Genomic DNA, 23,243 nt, shown 5'->3' with positions numbered 1-23,243 from the left:
CTCCATCTTGTGGCGTAAAATTTTAAGTCAGAAGTTGTTTTTTTTTTTTTGCTTTGATCCCTGGGTTTGTAAGAGAGAGAGAGAGAAAATGCCAGTATTTTATTGAGACTTGAGATTAAATAAACTGCTCAAGTATAGTAGATCTTGTAGTATTAACATGCAGCTACACATTGTCGGTTAAAGACATAAAGTGGCTGGTAAAAACATTTAGTGGCTGGTAGATTTTGAAATCCACCAGCCACACTGGCCGGTGGACAAAAAAGTTAATTTCCATCCCTGGTACAGAAATATATAAAAATAGAAGGGGAGGTTTACAGAATACAGAAATTACATTTCCAAGAATCTCAAGATACGTCCCCGTATGGCTTCAAATTTTTTCTGTGAGGAAAGCTCATCAATATGTAACTATTCCATTTGAATAATGTAGAGCATTTCATTCAACCATCTCTGCAAACAAGGAGCTTGTGGAGATTTCCAATTGAGTAGTATCACTTTTTTTGGCTGCCTACAATTAGAGCCTGTTGATCAGTATGAGGAGGGGCATCCATTACATCAGAATAGCCAAAAATAGCCAGATTGTGGTCAGGTTGAATATAAATTTTGTAAGAATAGAAAACAATTAAAAAATGTTAGACCGGAAAACATACAGAATAGGACGAAACCAAAATGAATGTGCCAGTGTCCCCTCCGCTCTATTGCATCGATCACATTGAGAAGATATAGAAGGAAAAAAATTATTTAATCTAGTTTTGGAATAATGAAGACAGTGTATAACTTTGAACTGGATTAATTTAAATCTCGAATTTACCGAACAACTCTTTATTCTCAACAAGGCTTCTTCCCAGATCTCATCAGTCACTTCCTCATTCAATTCAGTAAACCAGACTGCTACAAGGTGCTTAGTACATACCACTGTTGCAAAAACACGAATAAAGCAAGATACCAAATGTCTGGTTTCAGGATTAGAAGATAAGATAAAATCATAATATGATTTTCAGGTTTATTTATAAACTGTGGAGTATTTTTCTTTACATAATTTCTCATTTGCAAATAGCGGAAAAAGTGCTTAAAATTTATTTTCAACTTGAAAAGTACTTTTGAAAAGAAATTTTATTTTACACACATTAAAAATGGAAAATGGAAGTTTCAACATGCGTGCTTGACATGTGAGAACCAATGAGGGGTTTTTTATGCATCAAACACGCAAAACATTTCAGCTTTAATTATCTATTCTACAGTATCTGTTTTTGTAATTCTTACTTTTGAGTCAGGCACTGGAACATCTTCACAAGCGCCTTGCTGTAAATAGTCTTGTATCACATCTCTGTATTCTGTGAAAAATGTTACATCTGCTTTTCTTTTTTGCAACTTTTCAAACCTTTTCTTAACCACCCTAAAGTTGTTTGGTACTTCTGGTTTAACTGGTTTCCAGGGTAACTCAACCTGATAACATCCATCCTTAAAGGTTACAGTCTGGTTAAAATGTTGTAGAGCTTCTTTTCTTCTGGACTTTCAGCTGTCTTGTTCAGAATGCCAAATGACTCTACTTCCCAAAAGGCATGCAACTGTTTTGAAATCTGTACATCTTCTAAACAAATTTGCATGCATGTTGTGTCTGTTGGGAATGGGAATTGGTCCTTGTACAGTCCATCCAAAAATACTTTACAGGGCTACAAGAAAGTCTGTAAATTTTTTACCAGTAGAAGTCTGCTCCGAATAACACTGAAAGCTCAGAAACATTAGTGTCCTCTGAAAAAAAAAAAATGTGCGAGTTGCTTTTCTGAAGACATCCGGTTCCCTTCAGAGATGCGTTCATATAAATCACCCACACTGCATCATTGCTCGAATTAGTAAGACTAAGAAAAATGTTTAAAAATATAGCCTATATTGTTGAAAATGTACAAGGACAGTCCACTGATGACTTACCAGCACAAGCCCCAACCCAATTTAGCCCCTGCATTTAATTAGTTTAAAGGGGTCATATGATGCGATTTCATATTTTCCTTTGTCTTTGGAGTGTTACAAGTTTTTTGTGCCTATATAAGATAATATATAAGTTGGAAAGATTAAAGTCTTAAACCCAAAGAGATATTCGGTAACACTTTAAAATAAGGTTCATTAGTTAACATTAGTTAACCACATTAGTTAACATGAACTAATAATGAACTGCACTTATACAGCATTTATTAATCTTCAACATTTACTAATACATTATTAAAATCTTGTTAACATTAGTTAATGCAGCGTGAACTAACATGAACAAACAATGAACAACTGTATTTTTCTTAACTAACATTATTAAAGATTAGTAAATACAGTAACAAATGTATTGCTCATTGTTAGTTCATCTTAGTTAATACATTAACTATTGTTTAACTAATGAAACTTATTGTGAAGTGTTACCAGATATTCTTTATTTTTTTTATTTTTAGCATATTAAAATAGGAAACCACTATTTTAAATTGCAATAATGTTTCACAATATTACAGTTTTTTTTGTATATATATATATATATATATATATATATATATATATATATATATATATATTAGGGGTGTGCAAAGCAGCCGGTATTTCAATCTGTATTTGTATTTGTTGAGGGGGAAAAGTATTTGTATTTGTATTCGAGTAAAATTCAAAATAGGTATAAAATCCTGTTTTTTTTGTATGTTACACTTATAATTTACGTTATAGTGTAAGCAGGGACCGAAATTAAGTTTTTGACACACCGGCCAAGCTTATTTTTTACCTGCCAAAATTCTGTACGATTTAACACAGATATATCCAAAGCACGTTATCCTGTATATTATGTGTGCTCCGGACAGAGAGGAGTGACAATTAAAACATTAATAAGAAAAACAACTTTTTGGTCATTTTAGATTTTTTATTATAACTTGGAAATGTTTTTAACGAACTATCTGATCTAGTCAGACTACTTGTTTTCTTTGTCCATGAAATCTGGCCTCCTGCTTCTGACGCAGTCTTTGTGTCACAGCAGGGTTCAACGCTAAGGAATTTTTCTACTGGCCCGATCGGGCCAGTGGTTCAGATTTTTACTTGCCCTGCCAAAATTTTTACTGGCCCCACCAAAAAGAAAAAAAAGTTAATATTTATTTCTTAGCCACATATTTTAAATGTGTCAAAAGCCAAATATAACTATACATACACTGTTTATTCAGCATAACTTTTCTTTAAATACAATTGATAATTTAAAGGATTAAAGAAGTATTTAAGATTTCAATAACTAAAAATATATGCCAGCAGGTGGCGGCACGAAACTGAAATTGATCACTGAATCATATTCATTTGATTCGTTTGAATGCATGGTTCATTCAAGAATAAAGCAAGTGACTCTCTTTATGAATGGGAAATTGAATAATTTCATTAGATTAGTTTAAAAACACATGTTCACTTATAAAAGAAACACCGCTGTGTTTGAATGGAGACGCGCAGAGCCGTTGCGCATCTACAATCAAACACAGCAGTGTGACTTGGTCCAGAATAATTTTGACGACGGAAAATCAGCCATAGTGTTAATGTCAGACAATGTAAGTCACTTAATAATAACTTCTTGTTGATTTAACTGCTGTATTAAATCAATATCTCATTTACAAACTCCCATAAAAAAATATTAAAAGCTGTCACTCATCTTAGTTTCCGATATCACAAAGCTCTATTATAATCAATGACGCTCTCTGTTCCGCTGTCACGGATTGGTCAGGTTCTTCCCTCACAATCACTCCACGCTCACCTTCACCTGAGTTCTGATCACGCTCACCTGCACGCAATCACACAGGCACCTACAAATACACACCCCACGCTTCACTCATTGTCCGGGCTCGTCTCGACTACACGGACTTAAGCGGATGCTCTTCTTTTAGCGGACGCTTCTCTCTTCAACGATTACCTTCATCAAAGTCTTCGGTAAAAGTTACTTACCTGTTTCTACTCACCTGTCCTTGATCTTCTTCTGAGTCTTCTGTGCAGATCCTCTTGTCCAGTTCCAAGCGAACCAAGCATGGGTGTGTGCCATAAGCTATCCTGTCCACCGCCACACCAGCGTGGCCATCGCGGCTCGCCATCCAGTCCTCCTGCAAGCAAAATATATCAGTCATCTGTCTTCAATCTGCGTATCCAATTCATCTGCCTGTGAACCTCTTACTCACCTGACCCACCAACCTGCTCACTCTCTTACCTTGTTGTCCGTTTGCTTCCCTGACAGAAGCCCGGACCGAAAACAGTGAACAGCATGAGTGCACACGATCCGTTTCAGGAGTTGGCGGATTCGCTGCGAAAAGTTTTGACCGCAGCTCACTCATCCACACCATCTGCACCTCCGGCGCCGTCACCACCGCTCACTTCTTCGAATACTGGAGTCTCCAGTCCCATGGCTCGACCGGCGCCCTACTCTGGCGGGGCGGAGGAGTGCAGCGGATTTTTATTGCAGTGTTCATTAATTTTCACCATGCAACCCTCTCTATATCCTACAGATCAATCGAAAATCGCCTTCATCGTCTCTCTACTTTCAGGACCCGCTCTTCAATGGGCCGACACAATTCTAAGCCAAGCTGGACCGGCCACTCGTTCCCTACAAGCCTTCGTCTCCCACTTTAAAGAGGTCTTAGGCCACTCGGATGGTGGTATCTCAGCCAGCGAGCAACTTTATCATCTCTCGCAAGGTACGATGACTACTCAGGAGTATGCACTTCGGTTCCGCACCCTAGCGGCGGCAAGTGGATGGAACGAACGATCTCTGCTAACAACTTACCGGCTTGGTTTGGAACCCTCATTACGTCTCCAACTGGCGGCACTGGACGATTCGATGAGTCTTGAAAGATTTATACAGCAATCTCTCCGATGTTCAGACAGAATGAAGTCGTATCAATCCCAAACGGAACTCAAAGGTGCTACACTCCTCCCTCCAACTACACCCGCCAGCCCTCCAGAACCAAAACCAATGATCCTAGAATCTGGTAGACTGTCCGCAGCTGAACGACAGAGGAGGCTGACCCAGGGTCTTTGTTTATACTGTGGAGCCGGTGGACATAATCGACTCAGCTGCCCACTTCGTCCCATCAGAGCTGCGGTGAGTGTCATCCTGTCGGATGCAGAAAGTATGAACCCCCTCACAGTAAATGTGCAGTTAACCACACCTCACTCTTCTGTTTCAGTCCCTGCGCTCATCGACTCCGGGTCAGCAGGAAATTTCATCTCGGATTCCCTCTGTCGTCAGCTCCAGCTCCACACCAAAGCCTCGGTCAACCTCTACCAGATACAACCCATAACCAACGCCTTCTCAGTAAGACCCCATATCCAGCGTAAATGCGAACCCATCCAACTTCAAGTCGGAGTGCTCCACAAAGAGAACATCCAGCTGCTGGTTCTGGAGGGTGCTCACATGGACATCATTCTAGGGCGCCCGTGGCTGGTGAAGCATGATCCCATCATCTCTTGGGGCTCCGGAGAAGTAATGAGATGGGGGAAGAAGTGTTCGTCAGAATGTTTTCCAGATCGTCCTCTTCCTATTCCACGTCCAGTACCCATCTACGTCACGTCTATTGAAAGTCCTCTGGAAAAAAGATCTACGACTATCCCCGAAATCTATTCCGAATTTCAAGATCTCTTCTGCCCCAGGAGAGCTTCCCAGCTACCTCCACATCGGCCATGGGACTGCGCGATTGACCTGATTCCCAACGCGCCCTTGCCCAGAGGTAAGATCTACCCGTTGTCGCTTCCGGAGACCAAGGCCATGGAGGAATACATCCAGGAGGCTCTCAGTCTAGGATATATCCGCCACTCCACTTCCCCTGCCGCTTCCAGCTTTTTCTTTGTGGCGAAGAAGGATGGAGGGCTGCGGCCTTGCATAGACTACAGGATCCTCAATCAAAGCACCATTCCCTTCAAATACCCCCTTCCTCTCGTCCCTGCGGCCCTTGAGCAACTCCGAACGGCTACCATCTTCACCAAGTTGGACCTCCGCAGCGCTTACAATCTGGTGCGAATACGTGAGGGGGACGAGTGGAAGACCGCATTCGTAACTCCAACTGGCCACTACGAATACCTCGTTATGCCGTACGGATTGGTCAACGCCCCCTCCGTATTCCAAAACTTCATTCATGAAGTCCTCCTGGAGTTCCTCCACCGATTTGTCATCGTGTACATTGACGACATCCTTATATACTCCCGGAGTGAAGAGGAACATCGGCACCACGTTGCGGAGGTCCTCCACAAACTCCGTCAACACCAGCTTTTAATGAAGGCCGAGAAATGCTCTTTCCATCTAAAGTCTGTCCACTTCCTAGGCTACATCATCGACCAACAGGGGGTCCGCATGGACGAGGGGAAGGTGTCTGCTGTAACTGGCTGGCCCACTCCAACGTCCGTGAAAGAACTCCAGAGATTCCTCGGATTCTCCAATTTCTATCGACGGTTCATCAACAAGTACAGCATCATCACCGCTCCACTCACTAACCTCTTAAAAGGCAAACCCAAAACCATCATCTGGACATCTGAAGCAGCCGCAGCCTTCCAATCCTTGAAGACCGCCTTCACCCAAGCACCCCTGTTAACCCATCCTGACCCAGACCGTCCCTTCGTGGTGGAGGTGGACGCCTCCACTTCTGGAGTTGGAGCAGTGCTGTCCCAGCATCATGGAACACCCAGAAAACTCCATCCATGCACCTACTTCTCCCGGAAGCTCAGCCCAGCGGAGAGGAATTACGACATCGGCAACCGAGAACTCTTGGCCATCAAGCTCGCCCTGGAGGAGTGGCGACATTGGCTGGAGGGCGCCCGTCATCCATTTCAAGTACTCACCGACCATAAAAACCTGCAGTATCTTCGCGCAGCTAAGCGACTCTGTCCCCGGCAAGCCAGATGGTCCCTCTTCTTTTCCAGGTTCAACTTCACCATATCCTATCGTCCAGGTTCCAAAAACGTCAGAGCGGACGCTCTTTCCCGAATCAGCGACTCACAAGACACTCCTGAAATCCCTTCCTCGATACTCCCCAAGAAGATCATTGTCAGCCCAATCGAATGGACAGCTCCTCCAGCCGTCGCCACTCCCGATCACGACCTCCGCCGGGCTGTCCACCAGACCGTCAATACATCCCTCGGGTCCAACGGGTAGATCTCATCCATACCACACATACCTCTCCGGGCACTGGACATCCTGGGGCCAACAAAACTCTCTCGCTGCTATCCGAACGCTTCTGGTGGCCGGACGTGGCAAGGGATGTGAAAAGGTATGTGAAAGGTTGCAAGGAGTGTGCCACATCCAAGACACCCAGAAATCTGCCCGCCGGAAAACTCCATCCCTTGCCAGTTCCTAACTGCCCCTGGTCACACCTAGGAGTCGACTTCATGACGGACCTGCATCGGATGGGAACACTTGTGTCTTCGTGATAGTGGATCGTTTCTCCAAGTTCTGCAGGCTGATACCCCTGAAAGGCCTCCCTACTGCCTTTGAAACCGTAGAACTCCTATTTAACCACGTCTTTAGGTATTTCGGCATCCCTGAGGATATAGTGTCCGACAGGGGACCCCAGTTCGTCTCGAGAGTCTGGAAGGCCTTCTTCAAGCTCCTAGGTGTGGCCGTCAGCCTTTTCATCTGGCTACCATCCGCAGACCAACGGCCAGACGGAGAGGAAGATCCAGGAAGTGGGGCGGTTCCTCCGGACCTTTTGTCACGCTCACCAGAATTCCTGGAACCAGTTCCTGGGCTGGGCGGAGTATGCCCAGAATTCACTGCGGCAGGCGACCACCGGCCTCACACCATTCCAGTGCGTCCTTGGATTCCAGCCTCCTCTGTTTCCCTGGAATGGTGAACCATCTGAGGTACCCGCAGTGGATCACTGGTTCCGGGAAAGCGAGAGAGTCTGGGACGAAGCTCATCACCATCTGCAGAGGGCAGTCCGCAGATATAAATCCACCGCCGACCAAAAAAGGATTCCAGCTCCAGTCTACGTCCTAGGGGACAAGGTATGGCTCTCGACACGAGACATCCGTCTGCGACTGCCCTCCAAAAAACTAAGTCCCAGGTTTGTTGGTCCCTTCACAGTCATGGAACAGGTCAATCCAGTCACGTACCGGCTCCAGTTACCCCCTCAGTACAGGATCCATCCCACCTTTCATGTTTCTTTGTTAAAACCATGGCACCCACCTCTTGTCTCTTCCACAGAACCTGACCAAGAAGAGGAACCCCCTCCCCCATTGCTGTTGGAAGAAGGATCGGTATATTCCGTTCGTGAGATTCTGCAGTCCCGACGCCGTGGTGGTCTTCTTGAATACCTGGTGGATTGGGAAGGATACGGCCCAGAGGAGAGATCCTGGGTCCCCAGAGGCGACATCCTTGACCTGGCTCTATTGGAGGACTTCCACGCCAGTCATCCCGAGCAACCGGCGCCCCGAGGAAGAGGCAGGCCACCACGGCGCCGGAGGTCCAGGCCCTCAGGAGCGGGCCCTGGGGAGGGGGGTAATGTCACGGATTGGTCAGGTTCTTCCCTCACAATCACTCCACGCTCACCATCACCTGAGTTCTGATCACGCTCACCTGCACGCAATCACACAGGCACCTACAAATACACACCCCACGCTTCACTCATTGTCCGGGCTCGTCTCGACTACACGGACTCAAGCGGATGCTCTTCTATCAGCGGACGCTTCTCTCTTCAACGATTACCTTCATCAAAGTCTTCGGTAAACGTTACTTACCTGTTTCTACTCACCTGTCCTTGATCTTCTTCCGAGTCTTCTGTGCAGATCCTCTTGTCCAGTTCCAAGCGAACCAAGCGTGGGTGTGTGCCATAAGCTATCCTGTCCACCGCCACACCAGCGTGGCCATCGCGGCTCGCCATCCAGTCCTCCTGCAAGGAAAATATATCAGTCATCTGTCTTCAATCTGCGTATCCAATTCATCTGCCTGTGAACCTCTTACTCACCTGACCCACCAACCTGCTCACTCTCGCACTGCTGTTTGTCAATAAACTACCATCACTTAACTCACCTTGTTGTCCGTTTGCTTCCCTGACATCCGCAAGATCAATCTCTTATTTGCACTCTCTCTACACTTTGTTTATAGAAGAATTCTTGAGATATATCTGTGATACATTACTGTGCTGTGAACCCAGACACGTCCGCATTTGGCTTTCTGGTGTATTTAGGACTTAGACAACAGGTACAAAGCAGCGATCGTTTTTATCTCTGCCATGGTTGATCGCGCCTTCTTGTTATTAGCGCTAGTGACGGGAAAAACTACAGCGAGTGACTCGATGCGCATATTCGCTTGGCTTTCGGTGTGAACGCACCATTAGACTGTATTTGTGCACGGCAAATTAAACTTTAGTGACAAGGCAGCACTGGCCCGATCGGGGAAGCATCACAGAGATCCGCGAGACTGATATTGATTAACATTACTGGTGAAAAGATTTACTCGCCATGTGGCGGATGGCGCTTTAAATTTAACTCGCCAGACAGAGAATTTGCTCGATTTGGCGAGTGGCGAGTGTTAATTTTCGGACCCTGAGTGTAAGTATTCTTTAATTATATTCATTATAATAATTATGTATATGCAATATTGGTTGATGTTTTTGAACATGTAACAAGGAACGCCATTGAAAAGAAAATAACATAACAGCCATTACCTCAACTAATAAAATACCATTGTGGACATTATGAACCCCACCACCACCCATCCTTGTTGGAGGACACTGAACAGACAGAATAAATACAAATAATACTTAAAAGAACTGTTCTTCTTCTGAATGAACTTCTTTTGCGTGGCGTCTGCCTTGCTAAGCAACCATGACCTGTATTTATCTGGATGCGGCGTGGACGCGCCTGGAAAAAACGAGAGCGTTGCACCGTGTCCGCGTCGCTTCCATTATGAGTGCGCATACCGCGCGTCTACATGTGAAACAACGAACTTGAGCGCGCATGTGAACTGCTTCCCAAAAGCTATAAACTGCCTCCAGAACCCAGTTAAGGTACAAAAATCTATTCAACAAAAATAGTGATGCAGTGAAGTCTTTTTTCACCCAGCTGAGTCTTCGCTGTTTCTGTGTGTAGCAGCCTGTGTCAGTCACCTCTTTTAACCCCACCCCCCGACTCCTGAATGTCACTCACTCACGCGGGCATGCACTGACTGCGGTCTCATGAGGAAACGTAGCTTTTTGAGATAAAGTTTTTCTTGTTCCCGAATACAAATATTTTTTAAAGTATTTGTTCGAAATAAGTATTCGTAAAAAACACACTATTTGTGCCTTTCCGAATACCGTATTCGGGTTCGACTCCACCCCTAATTAATATATATATATATATATATATATATATATATATATATATATATATATATATATGTATATGTGTATATATATGTATATGTATATAATTTATGTTTTCCTATTATTCTTCTTCTTCTTCTTGGCCAATGGGAGTCTATGGCAGCCCTATGAACGCAATATAGGAAAATGATGAAAATTGGCACAAATATTGTCATGACCATAAACAGTAATCTGACCAAATTTGGAGTCCCTAGGACCAACTATAGCGCCACCACCAGTCCAAAATTCAAAATTAAAATGCTAATAACTCCTGAACCCCTAAATCTAGAAAAATTAAACTTAGTACACATGATTCCTCTCATCACGCTGATCACATTGAATACCTTACAAAAGTACTGTAATCAGTCTATTTGCTACTCCTCCTTCAAAGTTGATCCAATTCTTCTCAAATTAGGCTCAGATGATCTCTAGACTGAGCTGAACAGACAAAACTAAGCCATTTTTTTTGTCATCTGTGTTCAAAAGTTATGATGTCGCAAAGTTAACGAGGTTGACCCAAAATCGGTTCAGAGGCAATAGAACTTTACTGATTATTTTGATGTCTAGTCTACCAGTTCTTTTTGTTTAAAATGTTTGAATTTGGCTGTGATTAGGCGGGGTCGGGTGGCGTTATTGAGTATTTGACCTAGACGGTGAACACGGTGAAAAGTAATGTTGTTAACAGTTTCCGGAAGTTTGAGCTGTTTAACCATAAAATCCTTGATTGCTTTCTCAGGTTCGTCAGTGGGTGATGAATATCCCCTAGATATTCTTTAAAAAAGTTAAGACCCAGCCACGGCTCTTCACAGAACATATAATTGTTACTTTATTTTAATTTTGAACCTGGAGGTATTTGTAAAAATCCAGATTTTCTAGAAAAAACTTTTCCTTTATTAGTTGAGAGTTTAAAATGTCTCCTTTCTCAATTATGGTGCAAAAACAAGTAATTCCCTTATTTGTCCACAATTTAAATCTGTTATCCAACCTGTTTGGGGTTAAGTCTGAATCGTGAGCAAATCATTTCAAAACTGTGCTGTATTCCAACAAATTATATTCTTTTATCACTGTTGCCCAAACATTTAAAGTGAGTTTTGTCCATGGGTCTTCTATAATTTCTATATATTGTCGTAATTTGCTATCTGTTAATATGGCTTGCATAGGGATATTCTTTGAAATATAACTTTCCATATCCTTCCACGGAGCATGATAATGCGGGTCACACCAGATCACCACTGTCTTAATTTGTGCTGCTATATAATAATCCTTTAGTGAAGGAAGAGCCTACCCCCTTTATCCTTTGGCAACTGCAAGGTTTTAAAACATACTTTGAGCTTTTCCCCTTGCCAAATGAATCATGAAAACAATTTATCCTGTTCTATGAATTGTTTTGCAGTTATTTGTACAGATAAACATTGGAATAGATATATAAATGGTAATATGTTCATTATAATGGCTTCAATCCTTGAACTAAACCCCCCCCCCAAAAAAAAAAAGTAATGAAATTCCATCTGGTTACATCTTCTCTAATTTCTACAGTTAGTCGACTAAAATTCTTTCTTTGTATTTTTTCTATTTTTTTTTTGTCAAATGGATACCTAATATTCAAGATTTTGTACGGCATTTTAACGAAAATTAATTTTTAGGATTATAATTATATTTTTTTCTGTTTTCCCAATATTTAATTTATATCCAGAAAGAAAGCCAGAATTCTGAAATTGTTTCATGAGTTAAGGTAAAGACTTGGTTGGTTCTCCAAGACAAATCAGTATGTCATCCGCGTAGCAGGCTTATGTTCCGCTTGTTTTATAATAATACCTTGGATTGTTTTTTCCTGTCTAATGGTTTGTACTAAGGGTTCCAAATAGAGTGCAAATTAAGGATGCACCGAAATGAAAATTCTTGACCAAAGCCGAATAAAATTAAACACTGGGCCGATAACCGATAGGGTTGTTCCGATTTCGATTCTAGTATCGGAAATTCCACCGATATCACAAAAAATTCTACCATCGGAATCGGTGAGTACTTGAATCCACGTACCGATCCCATACCATTTTCTTAAACAAGACCCAAGTTATTCCTGCTAGCAAATTGGAAGCCACTTTTTCTTCACTGAAGAAAAAGTGAAATACAAACGTGCTAGCAGTATGTCCACTGTTTGGCAGTATCTCAGACTTGACCATCCAGCCAGTAAAATGGTGACATGTCTCATATGTAGGACCTTATGATTTCCGCGATGCGGAAAACTTGGACGAAATCGTGAAATCCAGTCATGAAACGGAATTTACAGTTTAACACGAAATGTCATTAATCAAAAGTGGGTCATTACACTTAAATAAAATTGCGATGTGGACTAATATTAAGCCACAAAACGACTGTTTAAATGTGAATTCTGTGTGGCACAGATTTTGTTTACTACTCGTACTGAAGCGCGTGTGACACTTACAGTAATATTACAGGGCGCCAGGCTGTGACCATTTTTTCTGCCGGTGCGACTAATTTACGTGAACGGTCGCACTGGCGCGACCACCACGTTGTTCAACTCATAAGGGCTGCCATTTCTGTATCAGATGAGAAACATCAAACGGCAAACGATACAAAAGCGAAATTAACCCGCTACATTTGAGCTGCTCAGCGCTGACTGTTTATCAGCTTAGACTGCAATGCAAACGAACTTGCACGAACCCAGAACAGTTTTTTTCGGTAGCCAAAGCTGATTTCGCGACACTGTTACTGCTGTGAGATCCAGTGAACAATGAATAAGGTTGCTGCAGGATCTAGTGAGAATCTTTCAAATTCTGTTCAGAATTCTCTGTTATAAACAGTGCTGATGTACATCAGAAAACCAGAATTAGTAATGCTAACTATAAAAAAATGACTGTCAAATGTATGTCAGATCATAAAAATACTCTAGGTCACTGTATATATTTGTTCATGTTTAATTATGGGATAAGTCTGGAGCACACCATAAAATAATTCTATCAATTCATACAGGGTTAGTACACTGAAAAAAATGAACATAAGTTTCAAAAATGAATCACGTTTATACAACACAATTCGTTTATATTTCTGTTGTGAACATATTTCAATTAAGTAGATTTCAATTGTTAATTTTGAGTATTGAATATAAACATATCTCTCATGTTGATTAAGCCTGATTTAATCATAAAAGTGAACACAATAAAATTGAGTTTTGACACCACGGGGCACTCCGGAGTAGATGGTGGCGCTCATGCATCACCCAAGAAGGATGAGAACTGCCATAAAAGAAGAAGCGAACCCAATTTGCACAAAAATGTGAAAAATTCAGCAGTCTCCTTGTCCTCGCCTCAGACGAACACCGATTTAGTTTAGCAAATTGTTTTGTATATTTATTTACAAGTAATATTTCCAGATAACAGTTTTTGTACAACACTTTAATGCTTTCTGCTAGTTTATCATCGAGTCAACCTATGCCTATTCACAAACGGTTGCCAACAGTCGGCTTCATGAAGCAAAACTTGTATTTATTTTAAACGGGTGTATTTTTAATATGTAAATATTGTGTCTATTGTGGCACAGCTTGCCATTATGTTGAATCTTTGCTGACAGGGCGAATTCCACAGAACGCGCCAGTCACGAGTGTCTAGCTCAATCTTTAACTTTTTTTAACGGTAATGTTAGCTCATTTTTCAAAGAGAAAAGAGAAAAGTAAACAAAATTAATGGCTTTATTCAACAGTTCTTCTCCACCAAGGTACCATCTTCCGCTATTATGGAGAGTACCACGATGTATGCGTGTGCTCTTCTCATGAACAAGGCGTAGTGTGTTCTACATCAGCAGCTCCACACGTATGCCTCACGGTACTCTCCATAATACCGAAAGACAGTCCTTGAGAAGAAATTATTGACTAAAGCTGTTATTTTTCTTTGTGCACAGAAAATATTCTTGTAGCTTCATAAAATTGCTGTTGAACCACTGATATCACATGGACTCTGTATCGGAAAGGGAAAAAGGGTATCGGAACATCTCTAATTTTCCCCCATGTATTTTGCCATTTATTTTCACCATTGCATACATTAAATAGCCAAAATGTGCTTTTTACCGTTTTGTCTTGCTTAAACAAAAAAAAAAAAAAAAAAAAAAAAAAAAAAAAAAATCAATTACAAAACACCAATTTAAAAATATTTACTTAACACTGAACATTTTTTACATTCTAGTAGACATTATAGCCTACCAACAAAGCACAATTTAACTTTAAATTAATAAGTTAGTAAAATTCTTTGGCCATTTTTAAGACCCCTTCTTGAACCAGGCATGTGTTTTTTAATGTACTTGCTGAGGATAGGAGAATGTTATAATAACTGTATTAATAGAGCTGTTGTTCTGAACGTTATCAATATTTTTTTCTTTATTTTATTTTACAGAACAACAGTAAAATTATAATGCTAACATTTATGAATTTTGACTTATATTTTGGCGGAAACCCACAAGAAGACCTCAGTACTACTTTTTGCTGACAGCAGCAGAGTTTTCTCGTGCTTTGGACTTTGAACCCTGGCTAACGAGCTTGTGCAGCGCTGTCAGAATAAATAATATTCATGCAGGTATTAGACAACATAATGTTCTGTTGTTTAACTACTAATGGTTCAAGACCATTTCGCAATTTTAGTCATCATACAGTAATCAGCAACAACCACCCCTTTCTCTTCTCATCAAAAACATGCGATGCAGTTCTAAACAGTTATAAATGCTTCCACACTACCGACATGATTGCTACATTAGTGCTTGCCTCTATTTGATTGAGTCACGTCATTGTTTGCTATAATTTATTCTGCCTTTTCGCTTATTCGGCCGAATACTGAAAGAACTTTTTTTGCTTTTTTTTTTGCTAGCCTTTTGTTCCACCGTGGTGATCAGAGCCCCATCGTCTTTACATGAGAAATACAAAAACATAACTAAACTCACGTGTCCGACGTAGTGTGCTGTTACAGAGCAAAATGAAGAGAGAAGTAAAATCAACACATATCTAACAGTTTACAGTCCAAGCAAGTGAATAACCTCCAGCACTTTCTAGTTGTAGATGGCATAGGCAGACTCCAGTTAACTTCTATATGCCTGTTGACATTCTCTTATGTCTGTCGATCTCTGGGTCTTTTTAGCTCTTGTCTTTTGTTGTGCCACAGTCTCCAAAGACGTGTGTTCCATTAGTGATTCCGTCAGCGGTGTTTTCTCCACATGGAACCATATATTCACCGTAGCAAGATAAGCCTCTTCAGCTGTGTGATAGTTGTGGGTCCCATCTTCATAAAACACGCTTTGTCTTGCCGGGTATGGAGTTCGGATGTTCTTGTCTTTCAGCGATTTTTTCCACCTCCGAGTATTCCTTCCTTTTCTGAAGAACTGCAGGAGGATAATTGTTATCGAAAAAACTTTTTTGTTGGCCCACAAAGACTTCACCCATATTTTTTTTCGCCCATGCCTTCCGGATCAAAAAGCTGCAAAGTACCGAATCATACCAAGAAAGCACTGCAATTCCTGCTTAGTTTCCATGATCCCTTCAACTTTAGCATTAACAGGACATACCTGTTCCTGGCCCACTTGTTTACCTAGATACATAGCTACTTGCCAAATTCACAGGTGCACCGTTAATGAGACTTTCATAAGTCGAATGTGCAAGGAGGTCTCTCGCACATTCATGCCAACGGCCCGTAATATAACTGCACATTACAGTAAGCAAGAATTTACATGTTAAACATATTCAGCTAGCTTGATAGAGATAGATCACTCAAATCAGAAAGAATGTGAAGGCTATGATGACGGAAATGGACATGAGCGGTAAGTTATAGTTCACAAGGAATTAGTTTGTTCCTTCTAGATACTGAATATTTTCAGGTGAAAGCATGATTTAAACAGACACAACACTTATTCACATGCAATCGCTTTCTCAATAATGCATCAAAACAAACCTAACAGACACAACACTTATTGAGTGAGAAGTGAGCGGTGAAAAGATTAGTTCATTCCGCTCCTCAGTGACTGAGGGTGCTCGAGCATCCGCCCCTTTTGCTCAGACGCCCAAAGTGCCCTTCTGTCAGAGGGCACCTGCAGGTCCTAAATACTCCTCAATTTAGTTGTATCAAATTTAAGGCCATAAAAAGTTTGAAATATGTTAAATAGTATAAGAAAATACTTAATTATAATTTAGGAGGTCGTACATTTGGGGACGGAAACACGAGAATCACGATAGGGCTGGATTAAACTTCAAAAGGCAATGATGTCATTGAATAAATATGCATGCTGTAGGTTTCAAAGTCAAAACGCGGCACTGATGTATTTATATGAATGTATCTGAAGGGAACCGACTGTCCTCAGAAACGTGTCGTTGTCATTTTCGTTAATAGAGCTTGGCCAACTACGTCACTGCGCGTAGAATTATGGGTAGTTGCCGCCATGTTTTATGTAACGTCGTCAGCCGTCAGTATTACAACATGCAGTATTATACTATTAAAAAGAAAGAAAAAACAATGCACAGATCCAAGGAAAAGCTAAATCTTCCATACCGAGAAAAGCTTAATGAAGTGTCAAAGCTGAGGTATTTAGAAAAACTAAAAATAATCAACGGCTCGATCCTTACGAGCATATAGAGTGGTGGACGATCTAAATGAGTTACCGGCTTACCGCACGTAACATTCCCAGGTGGTGTTTTCCTACTTTGTAGTGTTATTTGCCGTTTTACCTACTTCATTGTTACCTGTGTTCTTGAGACTTAAAGTTTACAGCACTGTTACATCTTACACCTGTTGTGTTTGCACTATAGTAGTAGTGGAACTGAACTTTTCAATTTAGTTGATTCTTATGTTACTGTGAACTGTGCACATTTACCTCAGTGTGTTATCCACAAATAAAGGGATATAGAAATGTTCGTGTTTTTTTCAATTTATTGCTGCAACGTGGTATGCAATTTGCAAAACAGATAATGCATGTTTAATGCTGCGTTCCAGGCAGATTTTAAAGCCCGTAAATCACGACTTCAAACCACCAGTCACGCGTTCCAGGCAAGTCGTGCAAAACTGTCTGAGCGCATTTATTATTACTAATTTGAATGCAACGTTATATTGTCCTAAAGTCTATTTTTCCACCATGTACCACTTGCATAAACAACGCACCGTATATCAGAGCTCGGAACTGGGAGTACGTTGATCTAACGTTAGTACGTACATATAAATACACGCAATACATGAACATATTTACACAGAAAAGTTTATGTTGGATGACATTCCTTGAGAGCAACTGATTTGACAGCATTAATTTCTTAATTCATGGTTTCATAACAACGCTGGGGCACATATTAGTCAACTAATGCTTTTCCGTCTAACTGCTTGTACCCACGCCATGCAACGCCGTTTGTTAACTCGGACACTTGGGATCCACGGTGATTGTCCAAGCTGGAAAGCTGGAAAATCAAACATTTGACAGTCGGCGTACATGCTGGTAATCGGTGAGATTGTGGCAATTAACAACACAACAATATTTCACCAAAAATTATTATTTATGCAGAATAAAGTAGACTAAAACTTCACGATCACAATCAAACACAGTGTTCACCGCAGCTCCGTTACCTAAATTCCCAACATGCATTGCGTTGCTGACGTCACGTTCCCAGACTCTATTGCCTGATAAACAGCGTTAATGCTGATTTGTATACAGCCGTTACTAGGGAAACCTTAATATTTCAGCGCTCTTAAAGCGCCCCCTTGTGACAGAGAATGACTTTTTCCTTTCCACATTTTTTCAGCTCTTTATGGTCAAATTATTGCAATTATCGACCTACGTTGTTATGCAGCAAACACAGAGTTGTAAATGTGAAAGAAGTTAATGTGCCTTCTAAGAATCTAAACAAATAAGACAGTAATATTTATGTTTTAAATAAATATAATAAATGATAAACTCGATTTATCCCTTTTAATGGTATAAAGGCTGAAATTCCATTGTATAAGATATTTTGTTTTGTTTTGTGTGAAGCTGTATCTGAATTATAAATCATGCCATTTTATGCCTTAATATTCTACCGTACATTGTCAAATCCTACTCATACTGTTCATTTTACTTCTGCGGCTCTTAAAAAGGATCACAATTTGCCTTAAATTGATATTTAAAATATTTTAAATAGTGAAATAAAATTCCTTCCTTAATATGTTTGTCTTATTTCTATACTCTGCAGTAAAGCCTGTTGTCTACAATCTTACAATACAATACAAATTGTACAATACAATACAATACAATACAATACAAAGTGAAAAAAATACTACTGATTCTGTTGTTTGAGTCCTGAAATGCAATTTAAACTTCAAATAATGCATAATTAGTCTTATTAATGACATTGTTACTTGTTACATAAGTAACTGGATGCCTACAATGAGGTGATGGACCCTAGGGGCTCTTTAATGCCTTGTTTCAGATGCCCTTTTTATACTTTGAGCACCTGCCCCTTTAAAGGTCTCTGCACGGCCCTGAAGCTGAGTGACTATTAAATTCACAGAGGGTGGAGGGGAAATTGTTGCTGCTCCACTCCACTCACATACTCTGGTAGGGATGCTGAGAAAATAAATAAAGAAAGAGTGGTGTTCAAACATGATATTTTTAAAGAAAACTTCTCAGTGGGTGAGAACTGTGATATATGGGACAGGGGAGTAAAACCAACACAAAAGACAGCGACAACACTGAAAAGAGAAATAAACACAAATGCAGCAGCACCAATACAGCCTCAGGCATAACAGTGGCTAAATTAATTAATAAATAAAGCATTAACAGACGCAGACATTTCTTAACTGCACAGCAGTAATGACTTTATGAACTTCTTTACTTCCAAGATCGAAACTGTTAGATAAAATTCTAACCATGGAGCCGTCAGCTACAGTATTGCATCAGATAGAAAAGGAAGAATTGTATAAACTTGTCAAATCATCAAAACCAACAACATGTATGTTAGACCCTATTCCATCTAAGCTACTAAAAGAGGTGCTTCCAGAAGTCATATATCCTCTTCTGTATATTATTATTTTGTCAGTGTCATTAGGATATATCTGTGAGGATTTCCAGTCAGGATTCAGACTGTATCATAGTACTAAGACTAAGTTGACCTGCTTTTATCATCCGATCATGGGTGTATCTCTCTATTACTGCTACTGGATCTTAGCACTGCATTTGACACTACCAACCACAACATTCTTTTGAGTAGACTACAAAATTATTTTGGCATTAGTGAAATTGCATTGGCATGGTTCAAATCACCATATATAGGCAAGCAGATGAGCACAGAATATGAACACAATGTGTTAAATGGTTCAGTGTTTTCTTTGTAATGGTTTTCTATGGGAAACCATTTAATGTGAATCTTTGCACATTTATTATTTTATAATTTTTATAATTGGGTTTATCTGCTTGCATATACAAAGTATTCATCATCAATAAAGTGTATACTAAATTTCATGTTCTAATATCAGTGTTTTTTCCACATTACTGCTAAATGCAAATTGTGAAAAAATAACTGGTGGTCAGTAAAGCTTCTTTTTGCCCTCCAAGTGGGCGTTCTTATAAGGGTGTGACGCCACGTGAAAACTATCAATTGAACATCTTATACATTTTAAAATCTTATTATAAAGTTATAAAAAAATATATTGTCATTTTTCTGTTCTTTTAAAGGAGGACACAGTCCCTTCATGGACCAAGCCCTGTCACCACATTTGGGCCCAAAGCCTGCATGCTGAAAAATCCTAAAGCTGTCATGTGAGTCCTTTATTAAATATTTATTTATTCCATTTTACAATACAGTTGAACAAGTTGAAGTTTATAGTCTTTTATTTTCAATCTTCTAGTTTTCTCTTATTAATTATTTATAAGTAAAATAGATTAAAAAAAAAAAAATCTTTCTCTATCTGTCTTTAACTAATATAATATTCTAATTGTTGTTTTACCAATGTGCTATCTGACATTATTGAGTGTGATTCAATATTTTGGGGCAAACTGCTCCTTTATGCCTTTTATATTTATATCGTTTACATTGCTCAGCATAAATGAGTAAACCCCCTCTGAAACAAATTCAGCAATTACTCTTTACTCTTTAAACATGTTAGGGTTCACGTAACACAGAAATGCTCACAGACTGCTGTGACTGCTTCCTGATTCATGACGTGGCGGTATTGCATTACTGCCCTTACAAACATTGGATTGTGTTGTACTGTAGAAACAAAACAAAAATACCCCTTTCTTATTTATTTATTTTTATGCAGCATGACACTCCCCACTTGGGGTCTTTAAAGAGCCCACATTACTTAATGGAATCAGTTTTTGGAGAAAGAAGTAGAACCACTTCTGTAACAGGCCGAAAAAAGGTCTATCTGGTTTCATCCTTGACAATTTTCACTTGAACTTTCTGAACCAATTAATCTTCTCCTGGAAAGGTTTTTGTGATGAGGCCTATAGGCCATTGATTTCTCTTAGCTTGATTGTCTTTCAGGAGAACCATGTCTCCTTCTTGGAGGTTCGGTCTCTTTCCTTGCCACTTGTGACAAAGCTGTAATTTTTTGAGGTATTCATGTTTCCATTTGTTCCAAAACATGTCGGCTAGGCCCTAAACTTGTTTCCATTCTTCTCTGATGAGATGCGCTTCCTCAAAGCTCCCTGACGGAGGACGGGGTGCAGAACCTGTCTTGAGGGTTAGAAGCATCGCTGGAGTGAGGATGAGAAGCGATTCTTTTCAGCATGCAGGCTTCTTGGAGGTTCGGTCTCTTTCCTTGCCACTTGTGACAAAGCCGTAATGTTTTGAGGTATTCATGTTTCTATTTGTTCCAAAACATGTCGGCTAGGCCCTAAACTTGCTTCCATTCTACTCTGATGAGATGCGCTTTCTCAAAGCTTCCTGACGGAGGACGGGGTGCAGAATGTGTCTTGAGGGTTAGAAGCATCGCTGGAGTGAGGATGAGAAGCGATTCTGGATCCCATGACACCGGGAAAAGCGGTTACTTCGGCCATAAGGGTGGTCAGGACTTCATGTGAGAGATGCGACCTTTTCTGCTCGAGCAAAATGCAATCCAAAATACGACAGGCAATGCCAATCATTCGTTCCCACGCACTGCCCATTTGAGACACGTGGGGTGGATTGAATACCCAGGTGCAGCTCTGAGTGTCCAAGTATTTCTCCAATCTTTTGAAACCTGGATTCGACTGGTCCATCTCCAGTTCACGAGAGGCGCCGATGAAATTAGTTCCGCAGTCAGAACGGATTTGCTTTGTAGGGCCCCTGATTGCAAAGAACCTTCTCAATGCGGTCAGATGTCTTCCTTGATGTTTCACTGCTTCGTGATTGTGAGACACAAGCAGGGTACGACCAGGAATGATGATGCGATGAACCTTGTTCATACTCATATCTGACTGCTCAATTTGACCTCCTACTCTAAGAAGTTGATTTTGGTCCAAGATGGGGTGCAGTTTCCAAAGGCTGCTGTGGTGGAATGTTGGACCCTGAGTTGATACACTTAAGTTCCTCAGAATAGCACTCTTTACAATACATACTTTGGCTTTCGACAACTCTTCCTCTGTAGGTCGACAGACATGCCACCCTTGATATTTATCCTGGGTAGAGTGGGCGAAGGAACAAGCTACATGGATGAGGTGAGTTACGGCTGTAAGGAGAGTGCTGATCTTGGAGAAGCGTTCGAAGCGTTGTGGATGGATCACATCTCTGGTAAGATGAGTGAAACTTGCCAAACCTGGGGACGCACTTCAGAGTTGCCATCGGGGTTGATAAGGTCGTAAGCTTCTTGAAGCTCAGGTGAATGCAAAGATACATCATGAAGGAAGGCTGGCCCTTTGAGCCATATTGTGCTGCTAAGCAAATCTGAAGTCACAGTTCTTGACCCAATGTCAGCTGGATTGAGGTGCATTGGGACATACTTCCACGGGCCAGAACAAGGTGTTTAACAGATTGTTTGGATCCTGTTGTGTACGTAGACATAGAATCTCCCTGACTGGTTTTGGATGTATCCCAATACAACCTTGCTAACTGTGTAGTAGGTGTTGTCGAACGTTGTATTCATCTCTGAAACTACCATCTCAGTGATCTCGATGGCGAGTACAGCCGCACAAAGCTCAAGTCTTGGGATAGTTAGGTCAGGCTGAGGCACCAACTTCGCCTTCCTGAAGACAAAGCCAATCTCAGGTCTGTTTCTGGTGACTTGTCACCTTGATGTAGGCTACGGATACTATTGCCTTGACTGATGCATCTGCAAAAATACAGAGTTCTCTTCTTAGAGCACCTGCAGTGGAGAATGACGTATAAGGGCGTGGTATCTGGAGTCCCTCCAAGTCTCGGAGCGTTTCCACCTAGTCCATTCAGTCTTCATGTCTTTGGGGAGAGGTGTGTCCCAATCCTCTGCTTGCTTAGTTCTCTGAGTATCAGTCTACCATGTGCTCAATGTCGGCAGTGATCGCCACCTGTTCCTTCCTAAACCTTTTAAGAACACCTAGCAGGCTATTATTAACCCTGTAACTTTCACCCCCAAAAGGAGCTAATGAAAAAATTATTTAACTTAAAATTAGAGATGCACCGATTGACCGGCTAGTGATCGGAATCGGCTGATTTTTTGCATGATCGGCCCCGGATCGGTCACCGGCCGGTCAAGTTCTCCTCTTGCCGATTCCGAGCCGATCCTTTTATTGCCAGCGGCGCATGCAATGACGTCACAGCCACGCGCACTCATTTGTAGTAGCGTGTAAACGTGTGAGTGAAGATGACACAAAGATCAAAGTTTGTAACATTTGTAAGGCCAAAATACAACGTGGGGGAACAACCACAAAAATTCTACAAAGCTCGCCAATGTGTTGAAAGTGAGCACTTGTTTAGCTTGGCTGGACATGTGGTAGATCGCGCCCCCCGCTCTGCATATT

The 23,243-nt window shown here is 41.0% G+C and overlaps 1 protein-coding gene across 1 annotated transcript in view; it reads left to right on the top strand.

Annotated features, from left to right (window-relative positions):
• nadka (NAD kinase a) overlaps nt 1-23,243 on the top strand; it is a 120,673-nt gene that overhangs the window by 9,968 nt on the left and 87,462 nt on the right. Inside the window, exon 3 of the mRNA XM_073819021.1 lies at nt 20,001-20,084. Coding sequence (XP_073675122.1) covers nt 20,001-20,084 — 84 coding nt within the window. The remainder of the gene's footprint in view (nt 1-20,000; nt 20,085-23,243) is intronic.

The sequence above is a fragment of the Garra rufa genome, chromosome 15, assembly GCF_049309525.1.
Source record: "Garra rufa chromosome 15, GarRuf1.0, whole genome shotgun sequence".
NCBI classification, from domain to species: Eukaryota; Metazoa; Chordata; class Actinopteri; order Cypriniformes; family Cyprinidae; genus Garra; species Garra rufa.
Note: the sequence above shows the minus strand (reverse complement) of the source record. Positions and strands in the feature narration are given on the sequence as shown.